This window comes from Arvicanthis niloticus, chromosome 18, assembly GCF_011762505.2.
Source record: "Arvicanthis niloticus isolate mArvNil1 chromosome 18, mArvNil1.pat.X, whole genome shotgun sequence".
Classification (NCBI taxonomy): domain Eukaryota; kingdom Metazoa; phylum Chordata; class Mammalia; order Rodentia; family Muridae; genus Arvicanthis; species Arvicanthis niloticus.
In genome coordinates this window covers 1,299,269-1,323,540 of record NC_047675.1, presented here as the reverse complement: position 1 = coordinate 1,323,540, position 24,272 = coordinate 1,299,269, and the positions used below count along the sequence as shown (strand labels likewise).

Here is a 24,272-nt window from a genome sequence, read left to right as displayed (position 1 = left end):
TACATCCAAGGAAGCCAAGAATGTGTGGGAATTTGCATGCCATGGCTGTCTGGGAATAAACCGTATCAAGTGTAACTAGTGGACGTGGGTGCCTTTCTTAAAAATAAAGCTGAAAGAAATCTTGAGGAATACACTCAAATTTTCCTCTGACATACATACATACATACATACATACATACACAAACACACACACATGGCTAGTATAGTTATGCACAAGATGTGACCCTTGGAGGCAGACTCTGTGTTATCAGTGGCTCTGACTTTCTTGAGTTTGACTTTTTTTAGATAAGTAATCTTGCCTCCCTAAGCCTTAATTTCCTTATCTGTTGCTGGGAATAATTATACTACTACTATAATTATCCCTAAGGTTATAATAATCATGAGAGTACACAGGCCCAGTACTTTGTACTGATGTACATTCAAAATCTCATGAACTAGTACCAACATGTATAACCAGAATTGTAACGTGTATGCTGTGTTGTGTAGAAGGCACTAGGCCTGAGGACAAAGAGCTTAACCTCAAATCTTATCTGCTGTTTTCTCCAGCTGATGATTTTGGCATTTCATTCAATCTTTTAGATTTCTGTTTTCTCCTATTAAATGAGGCTAAAATAATGGTTAGGGTTAAATGAGAGAACCTGTGGAAGCCCTTGTAGCATATTTGCAAACCAGAAACCATTGGCTAGATCTGAATACCCTGCTGAAAACTTATGGCTGTGTGTTTGCTTTTCTGCTGTTGTGATAAAACATACTGATAAAAAGCAATTTGGGGACGGAAAGATTTATTTTGCTTTGTTTCCAGGTCACAGTTCATCATTGAGAAAAGTTGGGAGAATTTAAAAGCAGAAACCCAGGATAAATACTGCATTTTCCTCGCTGTCTTACTAACAGGCTCACACTCAGCTTTAGTATATAGCCCAGGAACTCCTGTCTAGGGATAGTAGCACCCACAGTCTGCTGGGCCATCTCATATCAATCACTAGCCAAGTATAATATCTCAGAAAAATGACCACATACCTATCTGATCTAGGCAATTCCTCCATTGAGAATCCCCCAAATGACTCTCTGTTGTGTCAAATTGACAGGTGAAGCTAACTAGGACAGGATGGTAGGCATTTAGAGAAAATAATGAGGGAAAAGCAAAACCTGTACTAGGCCCAGCTGTGCCACTGCCTAGATATGTGAATTTGAGTCAAGTATTTGGCTCTTTTCAGCCTCACTGTGTGAAGTTGTGATGATACTGCCAAGTAAGCTTCATTGATTATTGCTTGGCTCTTATACCACAAGAAGATGTAAAGTGCTGAAAACGTAACGATATAAGCAAATATTAGTTACCCTTTCCTGGGTGTGTTCACATCCTTACTGCCTAGGATTTACACACTGATAGCAGGAGAATGTGTTGGGTTTACAGTGCAGATTCATGTTTTTGTACACACCTGTTACCAACAGTAATATTGGCCAAATAAAGTTCCTGCATCCACTACCAACAGGAGTATCACATTGGCCTTGTCCACAGTGACCAGGCAGCTCCTTTCCTCACAGCCCCTTACAGAAAGTTCTAGCCCCACTTGCATTAGGAGCAAATACTGACCACAGAGCCATTATCTTCACATTGCACACATCCCAAGCTTAGGATTTACAGGATAACCTCTAATTCATGGTGACAAGTACTGCTACGCAGACAGCACCCCACAGTGTGTGACAAATGGACAGTGCCACCAGACAGAAAAACTGGTAAGGTTGAAGCAGGTTCGAAACCCTTGTTAATCTCATAATTGAAAATGGTAGGAGTGGAACTAGCTTCCAACAAGTCTCTACTTGTCCTGGAACACGTGACCCCACATCACCCCAGTAGGACTACCATGACAGCCAGTCACTAGGGCAACCCTAACATCTCAGACTGAGCCAATGGGAAGCATCTACCCCTGCATTCCAACCAAACCCCCCCCCAAAAAAAATGTTTATAAGGTCCCCATCTACAAGGAATAAAGTGTAGGAGTTATTTCACCAAGAATTGTCTGAGGGTGCCTGTCTTATTGAGCTGTAACACTCCAGGGAAGATTTTTCTCTCATGAAGTATTTACCACTGGATATGGGCTTCACCTAGCAGGCTGGGCTGTTGCTTACAGCCACATCTTGCCTCTGCTACTGCTGCCTTTAGTGCAGGGGTTGTGATGAGTTCTGGTGGCCTGCCCTGCCCTAGCTTCTCCTCAGACAGCTGTAACACTTTGGCGGTTCGAGCCAGGCCAGAGCCCCACCTGGGCTAGGGATCCTCGGATTGCATTCTGTCTCCCCAGAACAACCCACCTGCTGTGCTCCATCATGCTAGCTGCTAACAAGGTAGGCACATAGCCTAATCCAACTGAATCCAAAGAATATAAGAAATCGTAAAATTCCATGAGAAAAGCATGTAGCAAGAAGCAATAAAAATTATAATGCAGCACTCACTTCTACTCCACCCTATACATCTCATTAGGACACATCATACTGAATGGTGTCTCCTTGGTTGATTTTTAATTTAAGAACTATTTCAGTATGCTTATAAACCTCTGACTCAGAGGTAGAATTAGGGGAGCTAACCAACAGACTTGGTAACTCCACCTCCAGAATTACAATTAGAAAATGTGTCACCAGCCACCAATATGGAACCAGCAGCTTTTTCTGCCCTTTAGGATCCTGGCAGAGGATAGGAATGGATATAGAGGGCTGAGTTAAATGGTAGTTTACTTTGTATTGCTGTGACAGGCACTGTGACCAAAGGCTACTAGCACAAATAAAAGGGGTGGGGAGGGAGGGTTGTATGACTCCTGTTTCCCTACCACAATTAATCATTGAAGAAATTCAGGGCAGAACCAGAAGCAAAGACCATGGAGGAACATTGTTTCCTGGCTTGCTTCTCATGGCTTGCTCAGGTTTCTTACACAACCCAGGACCCTGGAGTGGCACCTCCAAAGTGAACTATGCCCTCCATATCAATCATTAATCAAGCAAGTGCCCCCACAGGCTTGCCTACCATCCATTCTGATAGATAAAGGCAGTTCCTCAATTGACTATTCCTTCATCCCAGATGACTCTTTCTGTATCAAATTGACAAAAAACAAACCATCACAATAACACATCTGGTTAGTGACAGACACTTGTTTTTGTTGTTGTTGTTCTGGTTTGGTTTTTTGTTTTGTTTGATGGTATGTTTGGTTTTTGGTGGGGTTTTGGGGTTTTTTTTATTTGTTTTGGAGTTTTTTTGTTTGTTTGTTGTGGGTTTTTTTTGTTTGTTTGTTTCCCTTTGACAGAAATGTTGAAGAAGTAATTATGAAACCACCATGGGACTGGTGGGTCTCATGATTGCTTTCTAAACATGGAAGAGAAAGAACTAGAAATATAGAGCCTCAGTCCCAATCTAGACCCTCTAGAAACACTGTGGAGACGGGAATGTGCTCTGATAAAGTGCCCAAGTTGGCCTTGGGATATTTGTGTTTAAAATCAGCAAGCCCAGTCTGGTTAGTGAGAGGTCTTTCCTTCTCCTTGTGACAAACTCGGTGATCTTTGAGACATGTATCATATCATTAAACTCCAAGATTCTCCTTATATAGAATAGTATCCCAGCTGCCTAAGATTGAGGCCCTATGAGACATCTATCTAGTCAACTCCCTAACAGCTTTCTCTCTCTGTCACTTCTTTTCCCGCAGCATTCATACTTGTCTAATGTCTTATTTGGCTATGCTAAGCTGATTGCTCTCTATTGCGAAACCTATCCCATGGGGTTTCAAAAGAAATGTCTGTGTATATGTGTGTGTCTTTCTCCCTCCCTCCTTCAATTCTTTATTCCTTCCTTCCTTCCTTTCTTTCTTTTTTTTAAACATGGAAACAGGGACTCACAATGTAGCTTTGGCTGGTCTAGAACTTATTATGGAGAGACAAGAGACAGGAAGATTAGTGTGAATTCAAGGTCTCTGCCTCTAGAGTGCTGAGATTAAAGACATGTACCACCATGCATGGTCCGCTATGGCTACTAAAACAAAACAGAATATTCCAAAGAACTTCTAAATAACAAAAACTCACTGTCCGTGGTTCTAGAGGTTTTAAAGTACAAGATTGAAGTTTTGACAGATTCAGGGTCTTGTGAGAGCTGCTTCCTGGTTCTAAAGGATTTTCTTCTCACTTGGCCCTTACATGGTATAAGGAGCACGGGAACTTTCTGGAGCCTTTTCAAAGCATAGTGCACGATTAATAGAAATATTTTAATACAGATTTGTGTATATAAGAAAGAGAGATGCTCAGACAAAATGGTTTGTGAATGAGTGTAGGCTTTTCAAAGAAGAGTTACATAAATTAAATAATTTAATTATACCCCAATATGGGTACAGGCTACTTATAGGAGAGTTGTTTGAGGTCTCTGTTTTAAAAATATTAGTCCTAGTCACAGTGGGCACACCTATGCCACATCCTTATGCCACAGTCATTTCCCAGAATTCCTTCCATCTAAGATCATCACTGTGGGATTTAGGATTTGAACACACAGGTTTTGTAGAAGGAGCATAGCTCCAAGTCATTAGTTTCACCATCTCAGAAGGACTACTTTTAGCCCTTTCTGTGTCTCTGTTTCTTGAGTCTTCTGAGTTCCAGTTCCTTGCATCCTTAGCACACAGCTCCATCTGAACTCCTTTCAATGTGTTTAGTTTATTGTCTTGTCCACTATTGTTGTATAAGCCCCAGAAATGGAAAAACTGTGTCTGTATAACATCCTGGGAACTGACAATAATATTCATTTGTTGTATGAAAGTTTGAGAGGCAGAAATGAGGAAACTATAGTTTTCAGGTACTGAGAACCTGCTGTGTATCCAAATTTCTACCATGACCTTTCTACAGTTATTTCAGCAAACCCAATCACATTTTGTTTTGCTGTTTAACAAACTATCCCAAATCTTTGGCCTGGTGCCAATGGGTCCCTTCAGATGTCTACTGTTAGCTAAGACAGTCTTCTAATGGTAGGTCAGACTACTTGGGTATATGGCTCACTAGCAAGTTAGTTAGTGTAGACTTATTCACAAGGTAGGGGGTGTCATGGGGTTCCTAGAGTGTTGAAGATCAAATCCAAGGGCCTGGATAATTTTTAATACTTCTAACTTCAATTTTGCTAATGTCTCACAAACTATCCCAAGTCACATGACAAGGTCTGAATTTTGTGAGAGAGTGTCAAACATGAAGTGTTGATAGGGAAAATTAGGTAGCTTTTGTAATTAACCAAAGATATTATCATTCCCAGTGAATTTATGTGTACACTGACATCAAAATACCATCACCAGTTGCCCACCTATACTGCATACCTCAGAGGTCAAATCTAACAATATAACAAGATTCTGATCCTGAACCCTTTGTTCACTCTCTCCTGGAGAAAGCAGTAGTGGTTCTGTGCTGAATTGGGGGAAAACTTAGAACAGAGAGGCAAAACTTCTTAGAGTCTTTAGATCTATCTTCTGGGTTAGTTCATCCTGTCTTTGGCAAATATTTCCTCTCTAAAACTCAGCTCCTTCATCTTAAAAATGATGCAGTTCCATAGACACTTACACACACACACACACCACACACGTATAAAACTTTAATACTTTTCCCAAAGTTACAATAATTTTTTAATTGACCTTTGACTCCTGAAATGTCTTGCATTGGCTCAGAACCCAAAATGTCTGGCTGCCCCATCTTTCCAGGTCAGGGTCCAAAAAAGATGCACAGAGATTTATATCATTTGAAACGGTATAGGGATGGCTATTCCTTAAGAACCATTTGTGGAGAACAACAGCCATGAGAGAATGGTGTGCCTTTGTGGCAGAACCAAAGAGGGGCCAACATAGAGGAAGGAATAAAGAATACTTGACAGCGTTAAAGCACAAGTTGTGGTTTGGATGTAAAATGTCTCCCATTAGCTATTGGTGCTGTTTTAGAAGCTTGTGGAAGCTTTACAAAGTAGAGCCTTGTTGGAGAAAATGGGTCATTTGAGTGAATAGTTAAAGTTTTCTAGTCCACCCTGATTTCTTCTCTCCTCTCCGCTTCCTGCCTGCAAACATTATGTAACAACTGCCCACAGCCCCGTCACCATGACTTTCCCACCATGATGGACTGTTTCATTAAAAAAAAAAAAAAAAGAGCCAAAATAAACCCTGAGTCCCTTAAGTTTCTTCTCATCAGCCATTTTTTCACATCAGCCAGAAAGGAAATAAACACAGCTTTCTTATTTGGGGAGACAGGCAAAGAAAGGGAAAGGTTTAGGGGTGTTTGTTCTGATCCTAACATATCCATTGACTAATGACCTGGATCCTAGACTTTTGGGTCAAACAGACTTAAGTGTAAAGCCACCCTCCCAATTTAAGGCTGCTTGCTTTAAGAAATCACTTCCTTTTGTAATCACTTTGAATATCAAATCTGGTAGCAGCTACCATATGGCTGATATCTATGTAGCAGCAGTTATTAAGAGGTCCATTACACTATCACATTTTATACCACCATTGTCCTTGCTGGAAACCTCAGTTTATCAGTTTGTGTGTCCTTGCTGAATGGTCAGCTCTGTGGAAGAAGAGTTTGGAGGGTTTGTTGCTAATGGAATCCACCAGAAATGAGCAGTGTAACTCTTTCTCCTAGTTCCTCACTGCAGTTCTGAAAACATTCTATAAAGTTTGTCTTATTTTTCATATCAACAGCACTCTGTTCCCAAGAACCTTAAGTACATTGACTGTGTTTTCATTCCAGATTCTTAGTGGAGCTTAGAGTAAGTCATCCTCTCTCCAGTTAAATATTCCTCCTGTTGCCCATGCCTCTGCCGCGCCCTTATCTATACAGGAGGAGACAGTCGCTCTTGATGTTTGCTTTCATGTTCCAAAGGATTCATAGCAGTGGTTATTCATGGCACCCATGGCAGCTCAGAGTCCCTCCATTCCACAGACGAAAAGGGACCATGCAAAAGCAGGAACCTGCGTTAAAATTGACCCACAAGTTCAGTGGGGCTATACAATCCAGAAGCCCTTAAATATTGTCTCATTGCCCATGGTTAGCAGAGGACAGAAAGCACAAGGGTACTTTACTCTCATGAGCCTCTTAATCCTCCCCAGTGAAAGAAACAGCAGATCATAGCAGTGCCAACTGACAGAATCATTGTAAGAAAACTATGGACATCTAAGAGAAAATCCATTGAACGGAAGCAGCTGTGCCTGATTCCTTTTTGTCTTAAAAGCATGGAAATGCAAGGCATCGATTTTTTGGTAATTGCCCCGATAAAGCAGGGACTCTGGCCAGGAGACTGTTGTTTATGTGGGTACCTCTTGCTGAGTAGAGGGGAAAAGCAGTGAGATGAGCTTTTGCTCTGCTGTTAGCACAGGCTTTATACACTAGACACTTCTGATGTCTTTGTAATAGAATCTTCATAATTGACTGCCAAACCTTCTTGCTGCCTCATTCTTGCTGGAGAAACCTTTTTGTTCTTTCTCTGGATTTTGCTCAGCACCCCTATCTCCTCAGCTCTTTGCAGTAGCCCTGCAAACTTGTTTTGTGATTTTGTTTTGTTTGGTCTGTTTTAATTTATTTTGTTGTTGTTGTTGCTGCTGCTGCTGCTGCTATTGTGTTTTTTGTTTTTTGAGGGAGCCCTTGCTTTCTTGGAATTCACTGTGTTGTCCAGACTAGATATACAGCAGTTCTCTTGCCCTGAACAGAGGGCATGCCTAGCCCCCAGGCCCAGCTCTACCTTGCAAAGGTGGTCAGGATGTCCTAGAGCAGGAAATGCTGAAAATTGAAGATAGCACCACCCAAGGTACCCCATATACAATTGAGTTTTTATTGTCCTAATGGTTTTTTTGTATCTTTTGCAAAATACTAATTTTTTTCTTTTCTCACCAACTCCAAGATCCCATTAAGGCATCTGTCTATGAATATTGGGTCAAAAATTTCACAAATCAAAGCTAGAGCTGCAGTTTCTTCAACAAGAAGTTGCATAGTAGTGGTGCGAGAATTCTGGAAAGTAGTTGGAACACCAGACTTCGTCAATAATCGTGGTTATTTCTCATTTAGTACTTGTTTGAATGTTCCTTGGAACCAAGCTTCTGGAGGCGTTGAGTGCTTTAGGAGATTTGTAAGAGTCTTAAGGCTTTGCTGAGAGAAAACAGGAGTTTGGGCTGGAAAAGTTCAGCCCTTATACAAGAATCACACACATACTCATCCCACCTCTTTTAAAATATTTATTCTGTGTTGCTGTGGCAAAATGTTTGAACCTAAGTACTTATAAAGAAATCTATGTACTTCACAGTACTACATGCTATAACTCCAAATAACTGATTCAGACTCTGGTGAACAAAATATTTGCTGCTAGGAACAGAAATGCTTGTAAATGTTGGGAACCAAAGGGTCCCTTGGCTGTCAAAACATGATAATGAAGCCAGAAGAGAAACAGCTGAATACAGAAAAGTAATCAAGAAAACCCTTCCTCCTCCTCTTTTTCTTCTGTTTCTTCTGTTCCTCTTCCTCCTCCTCCTCCTCCTCCTCCTCCTCCTCCTCCTCCTCCTCCTCCTCCTCCTCCTCCTCCTCCTCTTCCTCCTCTTTTACTTCCTTCTTCTTTAAGGGAGCTGCTTTTCTGAGACATAGTATCTCTCTGTGTTTTGTTCTGGTGTTCAATATGTAGACCAGGCTTTGAACTCCCAGAGATCAACCTGCTTCTGCCTGCTGACTGCTAGGATTAAAGGTGTGATACCTTATATCCATCTTCACCTGTCTCTTCAATGAAAGTCACTGGATTTCCAGAATAAGGCAAGATCTCTGGTGAGACAGGAACCCAAGGGTGTCACTTTATTTTTAGTAGTCCACACTGGTGAGAATCAACTGAGATCCCATGAGAAATATATTCACCCCTTCTAAGTAAGGGTAGCAACCCAGATGATTGAGCTACTTTCCACTCAGTGCCATCTCTTAAAGGTCTCAGCAATACCACACTGAAGACCTGGCTTCCATCACATGAACCTTTGGGGTAACACCCAGCCAATCCATAGTACCTTTGAGGATGATTGTGGGACTTAGAGTATGTGTGAGTGTTGATGTTACTCAGTCAGTTGCAAGCAGAGAACAACTAGAATCAACAAGGTACTTGTTCTGTGTTTGCTTTACTGATGAGGAACTGAATCATTTTTAGTTAAGAGATTTGGTTTTGTAGCTGATTGACCAGGAGATATTAGAGACAGGGGCTGGAAGATGGCCTGTTGATGCTACTTTCTTCACCTCTCTTCCAGACTACAGATGCTGGAGGCCATTTGTAAACACTGGGAGGGACCCATCAGTCTGGCCCTCTACCTGTCGGATGCAGAAGCCCAGCAGTTCCTCCGCTATGCCCAGGGATCCGAGGTGCTCATGAGCCGGCAGAATGTGGGCTACCACATCGTGTACAAGGAGGGTCAGTTCTATCCTGTCAATCTCCTGCGCAACGTGGCTATGAAGCACATCAGCACACCTTACATGTTTTTATCTGACATTGACTTCCTGCCTATGTATGGGCTCTATGAGTACCTCAGGTAAGGAACTCAGGGGACCTTTCTGTTCTGTCCACACTTCAGGCTGGTAGCCACACAGGTTCATGAAAAGCTGGACCTCAAAGCCCTCAGGATCATTATATAGTCTTCCACTTACCTTTTATAGGTAGAACAACTACAACCCAAAAAGGGGCAGGGACCTGTCTAGTGATGGCCACTGCCTACAAGTTTGGAATGTACATACTAAGTTCTATTACCCAAGCACAGACTAGACCCAATTTTCCACAATGACATATTATTTTGCTGTTGAAACATCTCTCTTGCTTAAAACTTCTGCCTCTTTTCCAACTTTGCAGTAGGCAGGCTTCCTATAATCATTCTCAAAAGACCATTGCCTGTTCCTTAAAAAAATAGTGATGCCTAACATATATTGAAGCAGTTAAGCATATGCCAGAAAATGATTGACAGGTAAGATTTCATTTTGTTTCCTCCTCTCACAGCCCCTTGTCAAGGATCATATTGTCTTCATTTTACAAACAAGCAACTGCAGAACAGGACTGGAAGATGCCGGCCTAGCTTACATACCTAGTATGGGAGGAGCTGGGGAGTCACAACACAGGACACCCAACCACAGAGCCTTAGGAATATCCAGTGCCTTTTCTACCTTTCCTCACATAGCAGAGTAGAAAGCAGTACACCCCTTTAAGGCTGGGTGGTTCAATTAATATAAACACTATGAATTGAAAAGTATTGCAGAATTCACACAACTCAAAATTGTACATGGGAGAACTGTAAAGTCACATGGTCCAACAGCATCTTTAAAGGGTTCTTTTCTAATTGTCACTTGTCACCATGGATTTCCTCTATGTCTAAGATAGTGCCTTCCAGGATCCACATGTCCCTAAAGATGGTTGATGATGATCTTTTCTTTTTAGGATGCATATACTAAGTCTCAACTACTTGGGCTTCCTTATGCTACACCATGGCTTGGAGAGACAAAATAGCAAGCTTGAGTTCAGAGAGATGACAGGATAGGACAGGATAGGACATAGACAGATGATAGGAGTTGAGGAGTGTCTGACAGGCCCCTACTACTCTGGGATTTCTAACTATCCCAAACAGGCTTTATGAACTCCCAAGATCTATTTATCTATCTCTCTCTCTTTCTCTCTCCTTCCCCATTCCCCTGCCCCTCCTTCTTTCTCCCCCCTTTCCTCCTCCTCTCTCTCTCCCTCTCTCTCTCCCTAGCAAGAGAAGGTATCCTACAATTTTTATTCAACCTCATTAGAGTGTCATTACAAAGTGTTGTGTAACGTAGCATGGCATCATTTCCTTCCTGGTAAGCATGGAAGATCCCCATCAGCTGTCAGAGAGCCAAAGGGTGAATGGCCCCAAGTAATATAACCTTCCACCATAGAAGTGAATGGAGCTGTGACACAACACCCTGTGAATGAATTCCTGACTGCCAGACTCCATTCACTGATTTTTCTTCAGGTCCAGCTCCAACTGGGTGATAGTATCCCAGTATGTAGAACAAGGACCCCCCCCCCCTTTTTGTGTCAGACTAAATCCTCAGGTCTGCATCATCCCTTACAGCTTGGGAAGTTTGGCAGTCAGCAAGATACAGACTAGATGAATAGGTAAGTAGTTAGGAACAGCCTCAACTTAGACTGAGAAGAGACAAACTGGAGGACAATACCCTGCTCACCCTTCACCTTCTGTGATTTTCCTCAGAAGCACCCAAGGGGTCTTCACTGCAGAAAATTAAAACAGGCCTGACTCTTGCCTCAGTATTTTATTTCCTGATTCTACCTTATGGGCAACATGTTTTACAGCATGGCATACAAAAAATTCATGTTTATGTTTGTTACTGGACAATGACTTAAAACTGTCGATGAAGACCATACTTCAGTGCTAAGCAGCATGCATCACATGATAACACCACAGTTATTTTGCTTAGTTCAAGTGTCACCAGATGAATCTCATCAGGGATTTTGAAATATTGCACGTTTCTCCTCAAATTGTCTTTACAGACTCTGTCTGAAAGTTACTATGTAAGAGAGTTCATTGGTCTATCTAAGGAAGAGCCATCTCTCCAAGTGTGGAATTTTGTTGCCATTGTGACAGGATTACAATTACTAACTCTTTATATTTTTCCAGCGTATCTGAAATTTTATGTATTTTAATGTTTTAGTATTATTAAATAATTGGAAGTTGGAGAGATGGCTCAGCAGTTAAGAGAAGTCACTATTCTTACAGAAGACCCAGGTACAGTTTTTAGTTACACATGGAAGGCTGGCATTCTCTAAACACCAAGCACATGTACGATACACATGCATATAATATAGTCAGAACACTCATATGCATAAAATAAAAATCTTTCTTTAAAATGAGCAAATAATTGAAAATGGGCTTTAAATGTTATGGAATCAGACTGTATCCCAATGCTTCATTAGCCCCCTCTTACCTCCTCACCATTTGCGACCTCTGACCTAGGATTGTTTCTAGACACTAGAATTTTGACAACCAGTAAGAATTCAGTCAGAAGGCCAAAAAAACCCATTATCATTTTTTGTATGTAGACAGGTATATTGACTTGCCTTCCTTAAAAGTTTTTCCAGTGAGTGACAGCTATTTACTTCTGATGTGCGAGTCACTCATGGCTACCCTTGATTTCAGTGTACTATTACTGGTTTAATATGGGGTCAATATAATATTGCTGCAATAGCTTTGATGTCCAAAAATGCCAAGAACGCTAGCATACCCTGGCAGAAACTCACTTTTTCACACTTAAATCTAACAAAATGTTCTGCTCAAACTCTGTAAACCTTAAAATAGTAAATGATGGTAGTGATACCTTATAGGAACCCTTCCCACACCCTGGAAGCCCTGCCAGCTGCTTAACCCCCTTAATGTTCTTCTCACTTCTTTAGTAGATAAACATTTCTACAGGTGACCAAACTTAGGTCCCAGAGAAATGAAGGAATCATTTCTGAGAGAGGAGAAAGTGGCCTTTCTCCACACAGCTTGCTTATTGCACAAGAGAACCCAGCTCACCTTTGTACCCAAAATTCTTGTTTATGTCATACTTCTTGAGGTCCTTCTCAGTTTCAAAAAAAAAAAAAAAAAAAAAAAATGTCAGCTTTGGAGTTCACCAAGCAATTGCTTAGCAACTAACTAATATACAAAAACCAAACAGCTCAATTAGAAATAATGAAGTCAAGCCTATGCATAGACAAAGCTGCAGAGTGTCACCAAAGGCTCTTCTAGTCCACCTGTGTCTGGTAAAGCAGCTGGTAAGAATACAGCTTTTACTCTTGATTGCAGAACTGTTAAGTAAGGTCGTGGGACATAGAGAAATCACACAACCTGCATGTGAACATGTACAGGACTTGGGGCAGCTTGCTCCATTTCCCAACGCTACTCTTTTCTTAGCTAATGAAGGGGCACTAACAGACTACTGCTGCGTTATAGTAGGTGCTCTGCAGGAGTTAATTCTGTGTACCATGGCATGCTCACAACTGTCAACCCCTTGCAAACTCCCTACTACCTTCAGGATAGTTGGGTAACTGCATGGAACTATCTCATTCTTTTCTCTCATGGACATGAGAAACAGACAAATGGTCTCTGATCTACCATGGTTCAATTTCTGACTTTTTCAATGATATAATAATGAATCCACAGAAACCATACTTAAGACTCTGAATTATTTTTACAGCTAGCAATAAGCATACAGTCCTCTCTTTTGATGCTAGCATGAACAGAAGCTCCCAGACAGATGTGTTGTCGTGGGGAAACACTGATATGACACCCCACACTGTGCTGTGAGGCTAAGCTATGGTGTCAGCTAGATTAGGTGTAGTAAGTGAATCCCATATACCTTGCTTTCAACATGTGATGAGTGAATCAGGATGTAATCCCATTTTAAGTGAAGGAGCATCTATTCTCCTATATCAATTACTTTTCTGTTGCTGTGATATAGGCAGCTTAGGCAAGAGAGGGATTATTTTGCCTTTGGTTCCAGAGGGGTAATCATGTATCATGGCAAAGAGGCATGAAAACAAGTAGCAGGCATGGTTACTGGAGCAGAAATCTAAGAGATGTAAACATCCTCCACCATAAGCACCATGCGGAGAGAGTAAACTGGAAGCAGGTGGGTCTTTTAATCTCAAATTTTGTTCTTTTTTCTTTTCTTTTTTCTTTTCTTTCTTTTTTTTTTTTTTTTTTGGTTTTTCGAGTTGTTCTTAATCACATATTTCCTCCAACAAGTCTACATCACATAAATCTCCCCAGACTTCACCACCAGCTGGGGACCAGTGACAGAGACTATGAATCATATTTCTCATTCAAACCACCTCCTTAGGTAACATTTACTTGGACTTGGCATCTAACTACCTTCATGTTCTTTGTCTGTGACACCTCTTCATGTGGTCTTTGGAAGACTAGAGGTGAAGTGCATATCTGGTATGGCAGGCTTGTGGCAAAGTACAGAGTTAGCAGCTTTCCTGCAGCTTGAGGTTTTTAATCTCTCTGTGCTGCCACCTTTGCTGTTATTGTTAACTTTGGCATTATGAAATGGAAACTGGAATCCACAGGAACTGAAAGTACAGCAGGTAGTTGTGGGTGGGCTTGGAAAGATCTGGTAGATGAGATTAGGCTGAAATGTCAATGAGTCTAAAGGCAAGAGACATCCGAACACTTAGGACTCAGGAGCATCTGTTGAGTCTGAAGGGTTAAAGGCCAGAAGTGTAGGAAGGTGAGATGTAAGACTGTTTCACAGCCAGGACTGTTCACACCATAGAACTGGGCAAGTTTTCCATCATTGATCCCCTGCAGAATTTACACCACTAATTATTACCTATAAGCCATGGGTATTTCCATTTCCTTCCTTGTATATATGTTCCAGGAAACAAACATGGTTCCCTAGCAGACACTGTATCTTGTAGCATGTGTAAATGAGTAATCAGTATAAATCCACTGTGTCCAAGAGGACACATAACTACTTTTTTTCATATTTTCTCTGGTGTGTAATGGAGAAAGTGTAGAAGTGCTACCAAGTGAGTCAGGCTGGATGCCTGCCAAGATACATTAACCAAGTAGCATTTCCTTGGGTCCATAGATCCTTTTAATTTTGCCTTATCTATAACATTTAACATTTATTGAGTACTTGCTGTGTCTCAAGCATTGTTATAATCATCCTGCATGTGTTTTTGCAGAACAGTACCTCTATTCATTTTACTGATGAGGGTACTCAGGCTGAGTCCCCCACCTCACGGCTTAGCATTGCTACCTGGGTACCTAGCTTTCTATGAACTTTCCCAGAACTGTTCTTTCTTTTTCGCCTGCTGATTAATCCAGATACCTGATGGGCTTATATCCAAATTCATCACTATGGCCATAATCATTAACCCGGCTTGCACAAAGAGAGAGAGAGGTCTGTCTATTCATTGGAACTATCTTAACCTTTGCCTGAAAAAAAAAATTATAAAATTCTACAGAGTTCACATTAAGTGCAGATTCTATCCAACGCTGGGGCTCCAGGGCTTGCTCAAGATTACTGTCTGGTAATTATCTAGACTAAATCTGAATTCAAGGCACTGGCAGCAGAATTGCACTTCTGGTAGCTCCTGCTATAACCCACAGCCCACATTTAACTCAGTGCACATGTGTGGTAAGCTTTCCATGATATGTAGCCATTGTTGCTAACACTGAAAAAACGTGATTATTCATTGAAGTTCCTGAGGATATTAAGAGATGATGGCGAATATTGGCCACAGATCAGAGCCATGCTCATGGTCAATATGCTATAATAATAATAATAATAATAATAATAATAATAATAATAATAAAGAAAAGAAAAAGAATCATTATAAATAATATAATAATAAGTATCATTATTATTATTATTATTATTATTATTATTATTATTATTATTATTATATTCTTCATTACAGTTTGTTCTTGGGTTCATGCTGAGCTGCTCTTTTTTTACCTACTCTTCACTGACAGGCCCTCCCTTGGGTATTTCAGCAGTTAAGAATCTACCCATCTTCTCAGGGCTTGGGAAATGCTTCTTTTGGTAAATGACCTTGACTCTCTGATCTCACCTCTCATGGGTCTAACTTGTGACCTTAATAGTCTGACCTCATTATAGGTCTGTCTTCTGGCTATCTTGTCCACAATTTCATCCATGACTACATATACAAATATCTGTCTTCATCTCTCTGCCTCCCTACCTCCCCTGCCCTGGACACTATACTTATATTTGTTCATTCAAGTTTGGCACTCAATGTCTATGTATCTGGCTTCATTCATATTATATCCAAGCACATAAAGCTTGGTTAATATAAAGATAAGATTTTAAAAAGCTCAGAAAATTAATAAAATTACCTTTAATTACCTGGAGTCCAAATACAAATCATTTTATTTAAAAGATTGTATGTGATAATGCTTGTCTCACAGTTCAGCCTTCCTTCAAACTCACGTATCATGGGAGGCATCAGAAGCCTTTGTTGAAAATCTTCTTTGTTGTCAACTCTTGAAACAGAAGTGGCCACACTCCCCTAGTACACACATATATAGCTGAATCAAAACGGAACTCCCCCTCTGTGCTGTGCACAGGCTCCCTAGCATATTCTGTAATCCACTATTATTGATCTTGTTTGCATCCTGCACACCAGCCCCACCATGTACTGACAGCACTTTTCTGGCTTTACAGCAGCTGGACGTCACTCCCCACCCAGATAGACCTAGACAGATGATAGCCTCAGAATCAAGTCTTTTCTGCTCAAAATGCCTGACTTTTCTGGACCTGAAGTATATATTGTTTTCCTGATTTTCTTTTCACAAAGAAACCACTAAGCTAGGTTTGTGATAGATGCCTACAGCCATGGCTTTGTAAGGAAGACTCTCTTCTCTGTAAGGGTGTTTTGAATGAGTTGAAGGCTTCAGAATAGGGCCTGGAATGAGGTAGTGAATCCTTTGCTGGAAACTGGCAAGTAGCTTGAATCCTATCTTTGGAAAAGTTGTGACCAACATAACTCCTAGAAGGGTCCATGGATCTTCTATATCCTAGCTTTTTTTCTGTAAACTGTCTGTTCTAGTCTGCTACTGTTGCTGTGATGAACACCATGATTAAAAACAATTCAGAAAGCACAACTCACAGCTCAGGTTAGAGCTTATAGTTTATGAAGGGAAGTCTGGGCAGGAATTCACGACAGAAATCCAAAGGCAAGAACTAAAGCAGAGGAATGCTGCTTACTGGCTTGCTCCCAGGCTCACATCTAACTACCTTTCTTGCACTCCACAGGACCACCTGACTAGAGATAGGACCCATCTATCTATTGAAGTGGAAGCCACATCAATCATCAGTAAAGAAAATTCCTCCATAGACATGCCCACAAGCCAGTCTGCTGGAGGCAAGTCTCCAGTTGAGCTCTCCTTTTCCCAGATATGTCTAGGTTCATTTCAAGTTGATAAAAAGTAACCAGCATACCGTATAAGTTAATTTAGCCAGCAGTCACTTCAGAAAAAAAGTTAATATCAAAAGGCAGATGGACTGGCCTCTATATATCCCTGCCTCACATCGATCTCGTATGATCCAGTCAGAATGAAGCAGGAGGGAAGGTAGGAGCATTTTGGGTTAGGGACTATCTGCCTATTCTGGTGAGTTGAGAGGAAGGACTGAAGGGAAAATAAGACATAGAAGTAGAGATAAGGGAAGTTAGAAATGTGGGTAAATTGACTATAACAAATAACCGAAATGTTTTGTTATAGAGAAGGATGCAGAGGGCTGGCTGGAAACTGAGAGGTAATACTCTGTATGTCCGTTGGCAAGCCAGATATCTGCCCTTGCTCAAACAGTGAGCTCCTTTTTTGAATTTTCCATGTTCTCCCACTTTCCTGCTTCAAGTTCATTGTAAGATGAAGAAGGAACTCACTATTTCAAGCCAAACACTCCATTGGTCTCTAGAAACCTGAGAGAAAAGAGAGAGACTCGCTACCTCCATTGTCAGATGGGGACTCTGTGAGTACTATAGGCTATACAGTGTATCCAGAAAGTCAGAAGAGAAGTAGGCACGCTTTGAAGATAGTGCCTGATTCATACTGTTCTCCATTTTATCAGTAGTACCCTTAGCATTTAGGTAGATTCCCGTGTATTCCTAAACCCAAACTATTGCATAAAAATTATAAATATTTTGCAAATATTATAGAAAAGAAGCAATACATACTACTCAATGCTCTCCAGATAAGGACTACATGAGAGAAGGTAATGCAAAGATTGGATGGATGGATGGATGGATGGATGGATGGATATAGAAAAAGAAATAGACCTTAAGGTCTTGGAAGATTGTGAGACTGGCAAGCCTGAATGTGAGAGCAGGCATGCAGCTGAACTGCAGGAAGGATCTCTTACAGCCCTGAGACAACAACCTTCTTTTCTAGAAAAGATTGGGTATGTTTGTTGTGAAGTCTTACAATGTATCCATTAGCCTTGTTTGGTGGTAAGTAACAGAAACCATTCAAGAATGTAATTAAAGTAAAGACAAATCAAAGGGTGAATATCTATTATGGCATTGAAATAGAATTGGAAAACAAGTGCAGAGATACCAGAGTTAAAGTGAGCAGGTCTGAGCACCTCTGCAGCAGAAGTTAAAAAAACATACAGAGTCCCAACAATGCAAATCAGCTGCTTGGTCTCCCAGACTCTGTTTCTGTGCAGATTACCGCTGGAATTATTTACTTCATCGAGTGCCTTCTTCTAGAAAATATGTCCTAGGTAGGGTTCATGAAGGGTAGCCCAAGCTCTGAGAGGTGCTGCTATTTATAGGACCCATAGAAAAGAGAATTATTTTTGAGCAAAACATTTTTTAAAAATGGTGTTTAGGGTAGCTGCAAGTGGGGACCAAGAGCTCAGTTAGTAAAGGTGCTTTCTGTGAAAGCTTGAGGACCTGAATTTTATTCAAGAATCAACGTGAAAACACTGAATGTAGTAGTGCTTGCTTGTAATCCCAGCACTAGGAATGCAGAAGCAAGTGGGTCCCTGGAGCTTGTTGACTTAACCTACTTGGCAAGCTCCAATTCCCAATAAAAGACAATGTCTTCAAAAACAAGGTGAAACAGACCACATGAATCTCATGAAGAAGGAAGACCAAAGTGTGGGTGCTTTGGTCCTTCTTAGAAGGAGTAACAAAATACTCATGGGAGCAAATATGGAGGCAAAGTGTGGGACAGAAAATGAAGGAGGGGTCATCTGGAGACTGTTCCACCTAGGTAACCATCCCCTGTGCAGTCACCAAAGATAGATGCTGTTGTGGATGCCAGGAAGTGCATGCTGACAGGAGCCTGATATAGCTGTCTCCTCTCTGCCAGAGCCTGACATATACAGAGGCAGATGCTCACAGCTAACCATTAAACTGATCATGGGGTTCCCAATGGAGGAGCTAGAGAGAAGACTGAAGGAGCTGAGAGAGTTTGCAGCCCCATGGGGAGAGCAACAATACCAACCAACCAGAGCTCCCAGGGTCTAAACCAACAGCCTGGGAGCACATAGGGAGGGACCCATGGCTCCAGCTGTATATGTAGGGGAGGATGGCCTTGTTGGGCATAGATGGGAGAGGAAGTCCTTGGTCCAGTGAAGGCTGATGTCCCAGTGTGGGGCGGTGGGAGTGGGTGGGTGGGTGGGTTGGTAGGAACACATCCTCACAGAAGCAGGTGGGGGGATGGAATAGGAGGTTCCTGCGTGGGAGGGAATGGGGAAAGGGGATAGATAACATCTGAAATGTTAAAAAAAAAATCCATATATATATATATGGTGGAAGATGAAATGACATATATATATATATATATATATGGATATATATATATATATATATATATATATATATATATATATATATATATGGTGGAAGATGAAATGACACTCTGAGGTTGACCCTATACTACCAGTGATGCACCAATGCATATATAGTGATACATGCATATGGATAACTGTGATTCTTACAGTATCTAGGGCTTATGTAGAGAACCCAATTTTTATATATTCTATATGCATAAATACCCTGATCTCTTCAGAGTTTAGCCCTCTCCACCTCCTACTCTGTTTCTATAGAATTTATATTTTAAAATAAGCATTCACAGATTCAATCTTACCCCCAATGTAGAGATCTTTATCCTCAGACTTTTAGCATATTGAGCCATGTAAGCACACTTTAGACAGTCTGGCGGACTGGCTCTATCTCTCTGTAGCTGGCATATTATGGATACATGCACAGTGATTACTGAAGGAGAAGCAATCTCCCACTAACATCTTTCCCATGACCAATAGTCCCTGGGTCCCAAGAATATTTTTATGTGTAGACTTTGATCTCTTATTCCAAGTAGATAAGTAAGTACACATCTTTTCTAGGAGGAAGAGAAGGGCCCAACACTATATCTAATGTAGGTTTAATATGAAAGCCTGACACTAGATATCTAACCACAGAGTAATTGTATCCATTTGACATCACTGTACAGAGAAACAGTGGAAAGAAGAATATAGGCCAAGACAGACTGACTCACACCCATAGCTCTCAGACTGACCGAGTATAGTTTGCAGGCATCTACAGTCATCCTTAACAAACTTCTGTAGTAGCAATGTGGAACTATGTATTACTATAATTAATTACAGTTATAAAGGCTCAACTATAATGATATTTGGTGGTTCCAAATTGAGCTTTCATGCCACCTCTTGGCCACCTCTTACCCATCCACCAAGATATGGTTAAAAAAAAAAACCCTATCTTTATCTATCCTGGTCCATACTCTTCTTTATCATTAATTAATACAGTCTTGATTGTGTCTCAGCTTATGCCTCTCTTCTAATATACATTGGCCCAGGTGAACACAGTGACTAACAGAGAATATGGCTTCTCTTTGAACATTATCCTTGTGGTCCCTGCTTAAGTACATGCTCTGAGATTCATTAAGTGAAGTTGCTTCATATGGCTATGAAAGTTGCTTATTTCAGAAGAGTCTGCTATTCCCTTAAGCCTTCCAAACTGTTTTTTTTAATTATAGACACAGAAGGTCCATGATTGCATCTAGATCCTAAAGTCAATGTTGTGACTAGAAAGCCTGATGAAGTACTAAGATAATAACCAAAAGAGATGACAGTACTTCAGGCCATAGGGTAATGACAGCCTTGCAGATGATATACACTTATACTATTTGCCTGTCCCCTGCCAGGTTCACTACTTGACATGATAATGCCTCACTCATCACATCTCCCGGAAGCAAACATTATTATCACTATTCTAGGCAGGTGGCACCTAAAGTAGCAAGAAGCTCACTTACTTGGCCAGGACAAGACTCAAAGTGGCATTGCCAGGATTTAAATAAAGTCTGTATTTCTTAAAAGCTTCATGCTATGTTGCCATCTTTGAGCCTTTCTTCCTTTCTAAGAGACAGTATCTGAGCTGCAAGCCAACAGTCCCAACACAGGCGGTCAGAAACCAGGAGATAGATCCTGAGGAACAGAAGACTGGGTAGGAGTGATTGAAGTTGGAGGATTCCAAGTAATCCATCAGACTCCTGACTTACCTGGCTAGGTACTGGCTATGTGTAGAGAGGGTTTCTACCTACTCTGTGGGGTTATGATCTAGGCCATTTCAGAGGTTGATGGGTCATAATTGGTCTTTCCTCTCAGTGGCTTCATATCACTGGTCTTCTATACCCTGCCCTATAGGACAGGTTGACTTAAGTCTGTTTAGACTGCCTTGCTCAGTTAATGGCTCTGATATTAGCACACTCTGTAGTTTTGTGGAAAGTAGACCCAGCCTGTATGATCTACCCTGATGTTTTGTTGGTCAGCCATGGCAACCTGTCAGTTTCTCTATTTGTTGCCTGTAAGGGATTTAAACAGTTGCTTAGCCTCCCTGGGCTGACCATCAGCTGTCTTCAAAAGGAAGGGACTTGAACTGACATCAAAGGTACTCTTTACCTCTACCTATCTCTCTTTTAGGAAGTCTGTCATCCAGCTTGACCTTGCCAATACCAAGAAAGCGATGATTGTCCCAGCATTTGAGACACTGCGCTACCGACTCTCTTTCCCCAAGTCAAAAGCAGAGCTGCTGTCTATGTTGGACATGGGGACTCTATTCACATTCAGGTGAGTGACCCTCACTGCTATCATCTGGGGTGCACAAAGGACCTCGCTTCCAGAACACCTAGATGTCAAAGCTGTTGGCAAAAAGGTAAGACGGTTATACTAATTTACTATAAAACCAAAGAAAGATAATCAGCCCATTGTCTTTGGGACTCCTGTCTATTCTCCTTTCCTGGCATGTTATTTGCTTTGCTTTATACATGGATTGTAGGTAATATGTCCAGATGGAAAGAGAGGCCTGCTGTGACAAACAAACAGGGCCCTGTCACTATCCCTTGGCTCAGAATTTTGCCTTTGGTATATACATAGCAGTGTTCTCTGGAGGAAAAAAATGATAGAATGAATATATATTTATAATGAATTTATTAGAGTACTTTTGGCAATACAATCAGGTTTGTCCAACAGTGGAGAATCAAGAATTTGGTAGTTGGCAGTCTAAGAGGCTGATACCTGGTAGATTCTTGCTCTTCAGCATACGGTGAACACCTTGTAAACGCTGGTTCTCATATCACAGAGGAGCTGTTGGTGGCAATAGCAACAGGATAGATAAATTTGTCAGTATAAGTGAAAATCCAATGAGCAAAATTTTTTGTCTTCCAAGTCTGGCCACTGTGAGAGGCTGTCACTCACATTTAGAGTAGGTGTTTCATATCAATTAAGGCAATCAAGACAATCCCCACAGGACATCCCATGGACCAACCCAATATATTGAGACATTCTTGTATCAAGTTGACAATTAAAACCATGACATATACATTAATTCTCTTGATGAGTGGGTTTTACTCTGAGATCCCTTGTAGGGATCTTTTTCTTTTTGTGTGTGTGTGTAAGTAGTCTAGTCTCTAAACTCTTAGGGCATGGTACAGGGATCTTAAGTCATCACCTGCAACTAAAGTCATCAATGGGACTCCAAAGTTGCACACAACTGATGTAAGAGCCAACTGCCCAGTGATAACTGCAACCAAAACCATTGATTTTTCTCATTCCCAAACCCCAGTGCCCCCAAGGATATTCAGGGAGCTATACAGTCCAGAATGTCCTAGCACTCATCTGCACAGTATTAATGAGATCCAGACTCTAACATTAACTGTTGCAGTCAGGACTAGGGAAGTTAGAATCCTGCTCATGTCTTTCAGATGAGACAATATGAACGGAACCATTGCATCTTTATATTTTATGGGGAGTTGAGAGTGTCTGATGGAGCCAGGACTCAATCACCAACACTCTATAGAGAAACCTAGAAGAATTCCCTCTCCCCAACCCCAAGCCATCCCTTTCTACTTTCCATAAATTGCATGGTTTGTATGGACAAGGCACTGGGATGAACATCAGCCTTACAACAAACATAAAGTGAATTCCTTTTTTTCTGCAGCAGAAACACTGATGTGAGCAATGAAATAATCTGCTCAGTGACACATGGCTGATAAGTGGCAGAACCTGCAGAACCACCAGGCCTGTCTTCTTAACTGAAATAGCATTGGGCTGCTGACAAGCCCTTGATTTTCAAATAAATTCTTGTTTGAAAACACAAAATCACAAATCAGTACTGGAAATTAAGATTTGACGGCAAACTTTCATCTGAGTCTTCCACAGTTACTGTGGAATATCTACTGAGCCAAATACCTATCAAATGTCCAAGGTGTTCTTTCTGCTACCCCAGGTGATATGAGAACTCATTTCAAGGCCATATCTCTAGGCATGAAAGCTGGGACCTAGCCTGCTGTGTCCATAACTACTGCTCTGGCCAGCAGCTTGCAAGCCTCCATACCAAGTGCTAAATTACAGACTTTCCCTCTGAGAAATTGCTTTTGTCACCTGCTCTCCAAAGAAACCTACTCTTCAGCACATGTGGCATGAGAAGCTTCTGCACCCCTCTGCATCCTCCAGGAGCATGGAGCTCAGAGTATGCATGGCCCCTGGACTGATAGTATCATGTGCTTTGGGACCTTCTTGTGAATATAGTCTCAGATCTCATCCTGGACCATAAACTATGGTGTTAAAACTAGTCCTTCACATGGCTCTGTCACATATCAAGTTTGAAGACACTGCTCAGAGAGCTTGAGGTTGCCTGGTATGGCTAGACCCTGTGGCCCAGTGTCTGCTGGACCAACACTAGACAGAAAATTTCCTAGGCAGTCTTTAGGTTGTTCTGTGAGTGAGTGAGTATATTGAGTTTGTTGTAGTAACTTCACTGCATGCTCTTCTGCTCAGTTATTTGTCATGCTGTCAGCAGACCAGACTGAGTGAATGGAAACTGCCTCTCTAACCAAATAAGCAGACATAACCATTGAGTGATTTGTGAGAATTCACTTCATGTTAAAAATTGATATTATTATCTCTTGCTTTACCAAGAGAAAGAAACAAGGCTAAACCTGCTAAATGAAAGGATCCAAATCTAGGCAGGCTCCTGTCAGTAACCATTATTAGAAAACATTTTGTTTAACTGTCTTAATAGTAAGGAAACGGCATTTTTTAGGATGTTTCCTGCGTGGTAGCCCCATGCCAATGTTTCTGCCATTGTCTTGCTTAAGCTCCTGGGCAGTTTTTCACGATAGGTATGATTTTTCCTAGCTCACATGAGAAGAAACTATTAAGTACTTGATTGTTCAGGGTCTGCTCTTCATAAGTGGTAG

General features: G+C 41.2%; 1 protein-coding gene across 6 annotated transcripts in view; it reads left to right on the top strand.

Annotated features, from left to right (window-relative positions):
- The window catches only part of Large1 (LARGE xylosyl- and glucuronyltransferase 1), a 425,417-nt gene that overhangs the window by 395,017 nt on the left and 6,128 nt on the right, over positions 1-24,272 (top strand). For all 6 annotated transcript variants that reach the window (XM_034522395.2, XM_034522396.2, XM_076915421.1 and 3 more), the window contains 2 exons: positions 9,258-9,536; positions 21,496-21,642. In XM_034522395.2, the coding sequence (XP_034378286.1) occupies positions 9,258-9,536; positions 21,496-21,642 (426 nt within the window). The remainder of the gene's footprint in view (positions 1-9,257; positions 9,537-21,495; positions 21,643-24,272) is intronic.